The following is a 12,476-nucleotide window of genomic DNA, read 5'->3' on the forward strand; positions in this document are numbered from 1 at the left end:
AAAATGCACGCCACGTATGTCATTTAAAATTTTCAACTACAGTCATGCACCACATAATGACTTTTCAGTCAATGATGGACTGGCCCCATAAAATTATAATATCATGTTTTTACGATGTCTTTTCTATGTTTAGATATGTCTAGATACATAAATACTTAATATTGTGTTAAAATTGCTTATGGTATTCTGTAGAGTAGTAACCTGCTGCACAGGTCTGTAGCCCAGAGCAATAGGCTATCCCATATAGCCTAGGTGTGTAGTAGGTTATACCATCTAGGTTTGTGTAAATACACTCTGTGGTGTTCGCAGAACCATGGAATTGCCTAATGATGCATTTTTCAGAATGTATTCCTGTCATTAAGTGATACATGGCTGTAATCACATTTAAAAAAATAAGAAGAAACAGAGGATTTTGTTTTAATAATAGATTTCATTTAACTCAGCAGTCAAAAATATGATTTCAACATGTTGTCAACATAAACATTATAAAGATATTTTGCATCTTTTCTTCTTGTACTAAGCTTTCAATTTCATGTATATTTTATACTTATAGCACATATGAATTTGGATGCTAAATTTTAATCATAAATACTTGATCTGCATTTACATTTCATAAAATGTAAAGCTTAAAAAGTGGGTTCATATATCCAACCTGTTCCAAATAAACTTACATATTTAATTAAATTTAAATTGTCATTAAACTCCTCAGTTGTGTTAGCCACATTTTAAGTGCTCAATCGACACCTGTGACTTATTATAACAGAATTAGTCAGTGCAGGTATGTACCATATATCCTTATTTTATAAAATTGGAGACCTAGGTTGGATGTGGTGGCTTATGACTATAATCCCAGCACTTTGGGAGGCCAAGACGGAAGGATCAAGTGAGGCCAGGAGTTAGAGACCAGCCTGGGCAACATAGCAAGACGCTGTCTATTAAAAATATATATATATATCTAGGTGGATTAGCACATGCCTGTGGTACAAGCTATTTGGGAGGCCGATGAAGGAGGATCCCTTGAGCCCAAGAGTTGGAGACTGCAGTGAGCTATGATTATGCCACTGCACTCCCAACCTGAGTGGCAGAGTGAGACCCATGTCTCTTCAAAAAGTAAAAATACAAATAATATAACAAATAAATAAATAAAATTGGAGACCTACTATATGTACTACTCCCAGAAGTCTTTTTCCCCCTCACACCTTACACATTTAAAATTCCCATCCTGCATTCCCCACTGGATCTCCAAGAGGAGAGAAATCTCAGCAAAAGTAGTTCTATCAAAACTGTCTGTGAGCTTTTCTTTCCTCATTCATAGGAAGGAAATAAATTCACCTAAGGCATTTTGAATCTGACCATTTTCCAAATTATCATCACCATAAAAAGTTGGTAACAACATGAATTCTGAAAGCAAGCAGTGCTAATGAAAACCAGCAGTTTTAAATGCCCTTTTGGGTTAACCTCTTCCTTTTCCTGTGCTGTATTATTGGAAAAGCTTCACCAAGGATATCAACTAGATTCAATTTCACAATATTTCTTAGTAATTAGTGCTGGCATTTACTCTTCCCATATATTAATATATTAATATCACACTCCTAAGGATGCTTCTGAGGATGCTTTAATCACTTTAAAAAAAAATACTTGATACAAATTAGAGGGTGTCTGTTATTTTAGGTGGTGATTTGTTTTATTTCCACAAAATTACAAACCAGATATAAGCATATTTTTCCCTGTGTGGGTTAATAAACTTTTTTTTTTTTGAGACAGAGTCTCACTCTATTGCCAGGCTGGAGTGCAGTGGCGCGATCTCGGCTCCCTGCAACCTCCGCCTCCATGGTTCAAGCAATTCTCCTGTCTCAGTCTCCCGAGTAGCTGGGACTACAGGTGCACGCCACCACACCCAGCTAATTTTTGTATTTTTAGTAGAGACGGGGTTTCACCATGTTGGCCAGGATGGTCTCAATCTCTTGACCTCGTGATCCACCCGCCTCAGCCTCCCAAAGTGCTGGATTACAGGCATGAGTCACTATGCCTGGCAAATAAACTTTTAATATAATTGTTGATGAAGTTGTTATGGAGACTTGTCACCATAATAGTCTAGTCTTCTCCTTAAATTCACATGATACTCCTCATCTCTATGTAGCTCTTCCTCACCTTCAGTAATGACCTCCCTTGTCTCTCAGTCTTTGCTCTCTTACCTTCAACTTCCCACTAGTCGTTTCTCACATTTCCAAAAGTCTTGTAATTGCCTTAAAACACCAAGTATCCAAAGCAGTCCTATGACCTTCTCCTCCCGCTAACCAACTCAGATCCCCAAATCCTGATTTCTTTCACTAGCACTATCTCTCATCCACACATACCCAGTTATTTGTGACAGACATGTCTCTATCATCTCTCATATCCAATCATCACCAAATCTTGTCAATACTTCTCAGTGATATTAAGTTAAGAAGGCATGAAGGGCAGCTGTAACCTAAGGAAAACCCACTTTTGCACCAAATCTCTAGTGACTTTCTGATCAATCTGAGTTGAAAATGCTGTTTTAATCTGGTCCTACCTCACCAATCTAATTTTATGCCCTTTTATTCATAAATTTGAACCTTGCTCTCTATTCACTAGCTTCCTCAGAATATCATCCAAAACATACTCAGAATTCATACTCATATCCAGAACATTTGCTCTGAGCTTTTACCATACAAGTTCACCATAGTTTCTCTCCCTTTTCCACTCTTATCTGTCATCTAGTTCTAATTTTAAGACTGTCAGTTCGATACCTGATTCTTCCCTAGTCTGACCTTCGATTTTCAGGTATGCCCCTTCTTTTCACAGTTTCATGTGTTTGTACTGCCTTATTCTTGAACAACCATGATTTTGATTGCTTTTGCATTAATCACCATAGTGCCTTGCTCAGTGCTAGCAGGAACTAGCAGTTTAACAAATACTTGCTAATTATAAATTAAAGAGAATTAAACATATTGGTTTCTTTGTCAGGAGTTGGTTATAGCATGCTGGAAAATGTATTATATCTAACCCTCCTCTTTTCTCATGTGTTTATAAATTGTTTTATGGCCAAAGAATAAGTTAGTATATCATGGGCCTAATTATGTAATTTGGAGGCCTCCTCTGCTGGGCAGTCTACAGATTTAAAATTCATGCCAGCTGCATTACACTGGTTTTGAACTTGCTTTTTCTTGAGAAAGATGGGAAGCAGGCAAAATGCCTCAGGCTTTGAGGGTGGAAATGGTATGAGTTCCATTATGCAAGAATAGAAGCCCATTTTTTATCCCGCCTGCTGAAAATCTTGCCATGAGTCTATAGTCAAATAATGTGTAAATATCAAAAGAAATTTAGAGAGGGAATTTCCCTAGGAAAATATTGCAAGCTTAAAAAACCCAGGGAGCTAAGGTCCAATTTAGTAGATTCCTCTGAACAATGCCATCCTCTGCTTAGATTATTATAGAACCTCTTATGACAGCATTTGAGTGGACTGCTGTGTCTCTGGGTTAATAGGTACAAGTAATAAGTTTAGGTACCTGGGCAAAAAGGATTTGGTGTAGGGGAATAGAGGGACTTTCTTTTTCTCACATCTGGCATATCATTACATTGTAATGTTAGATAGCATTAAACTTCCGAACTTCATGTGTCAGCACTGTGACCTTTCCTAGGGACGTTTTATCTCAGCTAGAACCTAATAGAGAAAGATTCCCTCATCTAGAAGGTGCCATGTGGGGCTCTGCACAGATGACGTGGACTGCTTACAATCCAATTGAATGTCACATCCCGTGGCCTGGCTCATGTGAGGACCCTAGAGAGAGTTCTGCAGAGGAGTGCAGAGGGGCTACTTTTGGAGCCATTCCCACTGAGCCAACATCAGTGGAAGATAAGGGGAAGAGTTAGGTTCTAATAAAGCACTTAGCTTCTGCTGAATCCATCCACATTTCTTTATCCTCCTCCTGGCCCCTGGTCTTAGTTAGAGTTGGGTCCCTATGCAGTGTTCCAGGAAGCAGTAAACTGCACTCACCTCCTATTTGGGAGCATGGCAATTTTAAATATTATTTTCTGCTGTAGGAGTATGCAAACAGATTTCTGGTTAATTTTGTGTTAAGGATTCTTGTTTGTTTTTTGTTTTGATAGAGCACATTCTATGGACATATGTTCAGCTTATAAAGGAAGTGTTATAATTATAGTTCCTTTTTTTTTTTGGAGACTGAGTCTTGCTCTGTCTCCAGGCTGGAGTGCAGTGACACGATCTCAACTCACTGCAACCTCCGCCTCCCCAGTTCAAGCGATTCTCCAGCCTCAGCCTCCCAAGTAGCTGGGATTACCGGTATGCACTGCTATGCCCAGCTAATTTTTGTATTTTCAGTAGAGACGGGGTTTCACCGTGTTGGCCATGATGGTCTCGATTTCCTGACCTCGTGATCCACCCGCCTCGGTCTCCCAAAGTGCTGTAATAGGCATGAGCCACCGTGCCCCACCTAGTTCTTTATTTGGAAGAAGTGAAGCTCATTTGCAGGCAGCTGCTTTCAAAAGTTTCGGGATTGGAGGAAGGTCATCTACTATTCAACTGAAGCAAATGCCATTTGTTTGTGGCATCTGCCAGGTATCCTTGAGATGTCTGAAAAGGTGACTTCCAAACCCGAGGATTCGGCCTTCTGAGAAATGCAAACCTGTTCACACCCTTGCTCAAATGGGAAGCAAAAAAGGCTGCCTGGGAATTGGGGATTTACTGTTATACCCTGACATAGAAGAGCAAGTGCTACTGGAAACTTCTTTACCTGACACTAAGTGTCTTGGGAGATAACAAGTAAAATTAACACCGTATACAGCATCCAGTTCCTCAGTGTTTTCTCCACTTACAAAGAATCAGCTGGGCACGGTGGCTCATACCTGTAATCGCAGCACTTTGGGAGGCCAAGGCAGGTGGATCATTTGAGGTCAGGAGTTAGAGACAAGCCTGGCCAACGTGGTGAAATCCTATCTCTACTAAAAATACAAAAATTAGCTGGGCATGGTAGCACACACCTATAGTCCCAGCTACTTGGAAGACTGAGGCAGGAGAACCACTTAAACCTGGGAGGCAGAAGTTGCAGTGAGTCGAGATCATGCCACTGCACTCCAGGCTGGGCGACAGAGTGAAACAAAAAAAGAAAAAAGAAAGAAAGAATCAAATTCAAAGCAAATACTTAGTTACCAACAGGGTTGCATTTTTAGCCTATAACATCTTTTTTTAGCCTTTTAATATGTTTCTGCTGGAGGTTTTCAGCTTTGATTACATAGCCTGTTCACCTAGGAGTAAAGGACATTGGGAGGGAGAGATGCTCAGTGGCTCTCATTTGCAAAGTAGATAAGGATGATACAAGGCAGTCAGCTCAAGGCCTTCCAGGTTAGGAATTAAAAACATGGATGTTGTAAAAACCACAACTCATATTTATTTGAAATCTCACCATTGACAAAGTGTGTTCACTTGCATGTTTACACTCAATCCTATGAACGACTCCATGAAGCAGTGTATGGAGGAGAGTTCCTCATGCATGTGGGTTTGCACATGGGGATTCAGATGCAAGAAGATATTTAGTTTACATAGAGATATGATTGTTATTTTAAGAACATAAAATTATATGGAACAAAAAAAGATAGGTCCTCTGCTGTCTAGAAATTACAGTACATCAAGAATTTTATCCCTATGTAGAATTACACAGCCATTGCCAGAGGACCACATCTGTAGGCCCATGAAAACAAACATCTTTGCTCATTATTTCAGCCTGATTAGGGATACCATGAAGGGCTATTCCATTAGGTCAAGTTTGCACAGTAATAAAAATGAAGCCAGTAGAGGTCCTGGTGGAGCTCCTGGTATGATGATAAGTGTCTGAGTAACTTGTAAATAGTGCAATTTTATGGAAATATTGCAGCTAAGCTTTAAAGTAGTTGGCATTAGTTGTTAGACACAACAACAGCTCTACAAAAGGCAATATGCTGAGTTCGTTTTCAACGAGCCCAAACTTGCCTCAAAAGATCCAGGATGTGGACACCCTGGTAGATTTTTTCTAGAAAAGCTTATTTCCTTCCTCCAGATAAAGGTGTATGGTCACTGAGGTGTGTGCTGACAGATGTGTTGATCTACTCTCTCCGTTAAACTGAAGGGCTCCAGGTGTGGCCACACTGGGCTTCTAAATGCCTAGCAAAGCCACAGATGCATCCCTCTTGGTGTCTGAGGTGTTCACATTCCTGGGTCTTTCAGATCTGTATTCCTCATGAAAATAAAAACTCTCTACGATACACTCTGTCCTAGTGGGTTTTTAGTTTTACTAGGGAGTTTTTGTTTTCTTTTGCTTCCCGCCTTCTTTCTGCTTCCCTTCTAGTTAAACCTCTTTAGGATGGCTCATTAGCACTTTGTTTTGAGTGTGTTGAGCTCTTTTGTTCACTGGGAAACAGATTTATGAAATGTTACTATTACCGTGATTGTTCCGTTTTTCCTTTTATGGCCTGTCCAGCTCAAGGCCCCATGCTTGCTGATACTGCTGACAAGGTTTTCTATTTCCAGATCAAAGTGAAGTAAACCTTACTGGCCCTGTTACTGAAGCTGTGCATGGGGGTCATTTGCTGTCAGGTGTTTCTATGGCTTTGAGCCAGCATGTGAACGTCTCTAGTGTTCATGTTATTTCCTGAGACGAATACTCACGGGAAGTAGAATTTATTACAACCTGCTGTTTGAGTTCATGAAAAGTAGGACAATATGAGACTCGGGGCAATGAAAGACTTACTAGGATTCCTTCTGGAACTGATTCATCAGCTCATTCATGTCTTACCCAGTCTTTAAACAGTATTTCATGATAATGGTCTGCTTTTAATTGCTGGGCTTTACCTTACCCTTTTTGTGATTGCAGGTCCTACAGGTATGGATCTCTGGCAGCTGCTGTTGACCTTGGCACTGGCAGGATCAAGTGATGCTTTCTCTGGAAGTGAGGGTGAGTTCTGCTTTTCCATTTCCACCCTCAGTGTTTTGAAACAACACTGAATTGTATTTGTTACATCCAAGTTTTTTGGATGATTTTATTAAAAGATGCAAGTTTTATATAGCAGCAAATAGGAAACTTGACTTAACTTTAAAATCAGAAAATAGTAGGACTTTTCCGTGGATGTTTAGAAGGAATGCAGTAGTCAGTCAACTTTGGCATCTGGTGTTTTCATGTCAAAAATTAATGCTACAAATCATGCTGAGGACATTCATGTTGAAGAAAAGCCAGGTCTCTTGTTCTCAGGCTCTGGGAGAGATATTAAAGTCACACTGAAGGGTTATTAGCTTACTGTTCACTCAGTTCATTTGTGACTAAGGATATCTAGTCTATTTCCAGAGCTCAGAATTCAGGCTTGTTAATCATATTCTCTGAGAAAGGAAATTGCAGGTTTCCAACAAATTTCACCTCTCACTCTCTGGGTGATTACCATTTGGCTAAGTTGAGGGAAGAGACACCTGAAATAGTTGAATGATATACCCAGAAATTATGAGCTTCCTTCCCCATCTCTATAATTCTCCCTCCCTTTTTTATATCCCTCTCCTGGTAGAGAAGTCTCAATATGTATAAACTATGTTTCATAGCAGACCTAACTAAAACAAGGAAGAGTAATGGAAGGGAAAGGGGAGAAGAATTTTTCTGTCAGAAAGAAAACTGTGCTCTCTAAAGGGTGGTGGAAGACTTTTTTTTTTTTTTTTTTGTAATGAGTACTTGATACTTTTCCTTGCCTGTACTTCTACAGAAGAAAGAAACAATGTATTTCTCCCATGCTATGACACTGAATTTAGTTGTTGCTTTAAGAGTGTCTGACTCCCCTTCTCACCATTCAGCTTATGTTGGAAAATACAGTTTAACAACAGACTTAGCGCCTTAAGATGTCCTCCCTGACCTTCTAGCCAAAAATAAATCCGTAGTAGTGAGCTGCTGAGGGTGACCAGAGTCACTTAGAAAACAAGAAGAGTAAAAGATGTTATTTTATCTCTTAAAGCAATTTAAAAATATTTATAGAAAAGAGTCATAATTGTTTGAAATATTTTTTGGTCTCTCTGGTGTTATAATGTCAACATTATGCAAGTCAAACATGGAGAGAATTGCAGGCTCCATTTCAGCAGCTTTTCCCATGGCTGGTTTTAGACCCTGGTTCTGAGCCAAAGAATTGCAGCTGAGATCCTCTGCTGCTCCAAAGTCATGGTGGCTTAATCTCTCATTTCTTCATTAAGGTGACTTTCACTCCACTGGGCAAGATTTGAGGAATTTAAAAAACTTGTGAAATGAAAAGTATAGCATAGGAAATCTTTAAAGAAAATTAAAAATGCATCCCCAGCTGAGAGATTAGAGCTCAAATTACATTTTAGAACTAGAAAGTCTGCACGGAGCATCTGTTTCCACTGCTTCGACATTTTACTAAACTTTTGAGTTCCTGAGTAAAGGGAAAACATCATTAGTTGCTTTTAATGCTTGCTTTTTGTTTTTCTTTTTAATAGTTTTGTTTGATACACTTATTTGTTTAGGGAGAGCAGAATATAAGCAAATGCAGTGGTTTATACTAAACACAAATCATATATCCTACCAGTGGTTACACATAGGAAGTAATTTAACAGAGAATAACATTTTTGTCTCCTTTTTTTTTTTTCGTCTTGTTGAGCTAACCAATATTTCTTTTTCCTTTGGAATATGTGCATATTCCAGAATCCTTTCTTAAAATGATCTAAAGGTTAAGGATGGGGTATGATGTTTATGTAAGAAGGCATATGTAAGCTCATTCCAGCATGTGTGTGCATGCTTGCCTCTGTGTGTGTGTGTGTGTGTGTGTGTGTATTCTAGTTCTGGCCACTTATCCAAGGGGTTCATGGGTTCAGCCAAAGTTACTGCATAACATGACACGGGTCAGTCTCAGATGACATTTATGGACCATGTGTTTGTTTTTCTGCCAGATCTGGATTGTAGCCAAATCATTTTATTTTTATTGTGTCTCCTATTGAATAAGGCAGACTAAAAATGTAGTTGAAATTTTAAAAAAAGAAAAGATACTACTACTGAATTCAGTTTGGTCAGTGAAAGATGTGGCACTGATGGGTAAGTGATCTTGGAAGCATCACCTGGAGAAAAGTCACCCAGGAGCTGGTAGAAGATGACAGACCTCTATGCATAGGGAAGGGTGGCACTTGAGCAGGGATTTCTTGTTTGGGCAGATGAGCAATTAGAAATATACTGGCCCTGAAAGGATTTTTTTAAATCAAATCTAATTACCCTGTGGGAAATTTAATGAGAACTAAATTTGCATAGTGCCATTATTGTGTTAGCTAAAGTGTTGTAATAGATATTTTCTGTCTCTCATCCTTAACGTGAAGCTCTCATCCTTAATATGAAGCTCTATATCTGCTCCTCAAAGCCAGTTACATAGTCTTGAGGAGAATTTTTTATTCCAAAATCAGGAATGATCCACAATGCCTTGTTTTCAAAGGGCTTCACATGGTTGACCTGTCAACTGATTGTATCAAAATTGCTGCTGCTGGAATGATGTTACTAGTGAGAAATGTGCATAAAGATCTGATGGATAAAAGTATTCTTCCAAGGAGTGCCTGTTATAAATTAGGTCATATATCTCTACTATTTCAGTCAGTCCACCCCTGAATATACTCTTTGACCTCAGTAACCTAAGGTGGAAGTAGGCAAGCCCCTGTCTTGTAGTTCAGTCTAGCTAGGACATGAGGAATATCTTGAAATTAATGAGAGACTGTATATCTTTAAGGTTTAGATAGTGTGATGAAGAGAAATGGTCAAGATGCCCTGAAAAAGAATAGATCAAGGTGGACTAGAAAGTTAATTCAACAAATTCAATGTACTGATAATTCTTAAGAGCTTCCTATTTTCAAAGCCTGCACCTATGGCTATGAGGAATACATTGATTCTTCCCTCAAGGAACTTTTCATGGGTTAATAGATCAGGCATGTACACCAAGAATTACAATATCAGGCATTGTATATTAACTATCAAAATGGCTTGAATCACACTTTATAGAAGTGATGATGTTGGGAGGGATACCTCAGCTGTGGTGAATTACAGCTTCATGAAGGAGGTTGGCATTGTTTCAATAGAGACTAGAATGTCGGGTTTAAGATTTTAAAAGGCTGAGAAGAACAGAAGGCTATTATAGGAATAACTTATGCAATAAAGCAATAACATAAGCAGAAGTGTACAGATGTAGATGTGAGATGTCCATGGAGAACAATTCATTCACTTACTGAGTGTTTATGCATATATATATATGGCACTGTCTAGTCAATGGATGGTTCTATTTTAGCATTTAACATTCAACGAATATTTCTTGAGCACTTACTTCGTGGAAGGCATAGGATTAATTTGGCCAGGGTGTGTGGTACATAGGTGCTATATTTGTAATTATTCCCCTTGGAAGCAAACTTAGGTCAGTAGGTTTGAGTCAAATTATAGAAGGCCTAGAGATAGCAAAGGCATTATGGAAAAGGCAAGAGTTGCTGGGCCCTTGAAGAATCGGTAGCATTTGGAGAGGAAGAAAAGAAAGAGGAATTGTATGCCATATCCAGCAAGTAATAGGCCTCAATGTTGGAGGCCAGAGAAAAGTGCTACCTGCATGATGGAATAGTTTGTATGTGTGATATTTATATGTAACATATATAATACCTATGTATAATATTTATATATATTTACCTATAACATATTTATATTTGCATGTAATACATACACTATATATGTACATATATACATATATATGTGTATATATATGTACACTATATGTATATAGTATATATATATGCATGCTAGTTTGGTGTGGCTTATAGGCAAAGCACATAATTGACATCACTCAAATTCTGCAAAAGGTGTTATATCATTCTACACCCTTCAAGGTAAGAGACTTAGGAATGAGATGCCACATCCTAAGGGAACCGAGAGCCCCAAAATAATGTTTTCTGTATATTTTGCACATTTTTCATAAACCTATGCACACTGACAAAACACTTACTTGAAAGAAAAGACACTCCTGTTCTCATTGCTATCAGATAGGAAATAATGGCACAGTGGACAGAACAATTTACTTTTTTAAATAAACTCTATCCCACTATAGGTGAAGTTCCACAGAGCCCTGAGAGGGTGTCAAGACATGTTGGATATATTTCATACAAGTATTAGAGTCATGGTTTCAGTTAGTAAACAGTAATGAATGCATCTGTTAAATGTGTTCAAGAATGAACAATTCAATTCCATTCACAGTGAAGATGGGGAGAAAAGCCACAGAGCTTTTCATTGCTGCTGTCTTGACCATCATCCAGAGGCAAGAAGAAATCTTATGGTGTGTTCTAGTGCCGTGGCCTGTGTCCATGTACATCAGCAATCCTCTGACCCCTTGTCCTCCTGATATTGCAGACTTTATTTGATGTTGGAGTTCAGCAGGTCGCAGCAAGCTGGGTTAATCTAGATGGTGCCAATGTAGATAATGACACAAAAAAAGTCTTTCAAGAAGCTTTTATTGAGTCATTTTACAGATTCAAGGAGGAATTTTATGTATTTATTTATTTATTTATTTATTCATTCATGCATGCATGCATGCATTTATTCATCTTTTTCTTTTAGAGATAGGAACTCGCTCTGTTGTGTAGGCCCCAAACAGTTCTACTAGCTTCACACAATCCTTCTTCAGCCTGTAGAGTAGCTGGCATTATAGGTATGAGCCACTGTGCCCAGTCCAAGGAAGAATTTTGAATGTATATTCCTGCCTTTAAGGAGCTCACAGTCTTTAGAAGAGAAAACAGAAATAAACATAATTTAATTGTGATCCTCTTAGGTTATTAAAGGGTTTTAATCTAGGTAATAATACTGTTAGATTTTTACTTTGTCAATAATACTACTAATAGAATAAAAGTGAATTCAAAAGGGATGAATTAGAGGAGGAAGGTGATGACAATAGGTCAGGGGAGAGATTAAGTGTGGCAGGGGTGATAAAAAAACAGGTGGATCACAAACACAGGGATGTTAGGAAGACACAATTACCAGTACTCAGAGTCCAATTAACCTATGGATTTTTTTTTATGAATAAATTCTTTAATTGACTAATGCCCTTACCACACAATGTAGAAACAGCTTCATCCATCAGGACCATTATTGTCAGGCTTGCAAACATTGTTTCCAAAGTTTACAGTGAAGTTCAATCTTAGATATCCATAGTTAAGCAAGTTATACCAGTGAATCTCACCCTTCCCATTACCTTCCTCTTCTTATATGTAAAGATCATAGACTTTAAATTTATTATTATTATTATTATTATTTATTATTATACTTTAAGTTCAGGGTACATGTGTATAATGTGCAGGTTTGTTACATATGTATACTTGTGCCATGTTGGTGAGCTGCCCCCATCAAATCGTCAGAACCCATCAACTTGTCATTTACATCAGGTATAACTCTCAGTGCAATCCCTCCCCC

The 12,476-nt window shown here is 38.4% G+C and overlaps 1 protein-coding gene across 6 annotated transcripts in view; it reads left to right on the forward strand.

Annotated features, from left to right (window-relative positions):
* The window catches only part of GHR (growth hormone receptor), a 339,415-nt gene that overhangs the window by 136,358 nt on the left and 190,581 nt on the right, over window positions 1-12,476 (forward strand). For all 6 annotated transcript variants that reach the window (XM_011954467.1, XM_011954466.1, XM_011954465.1 and 3 more), the window contains exon 2: window positions 6,888-6,968. In XM_011954467.1, coding sequence (XP_011809857.1) covers window positions 6,899-6,968 — 70 coding nt within the window. In that variant the 5' untranslated portion in view covers window positions 6,888-6,898. The remainder of the gene's footprint in view (window positions 1-6,887; window positions 6,969-12,476) is intronic.

This window comes from Colobus angolensis, unplaced genomic scaffold (genome assembly GCF_000951035.1).
Source record: "Colobus angolensis palliatus isolate OR3802 unplaced genomic scaffold, Cang.pa_1.0 Scaffold383, whole genome shotgun sequence".
NCBI classification, from domain to species: domain Eukaryota; kingdom Metazoa; phylum Chordata; class Mammalia; order Primates; family Cercopithecidae; genus Colobus; species Colobus angolensis.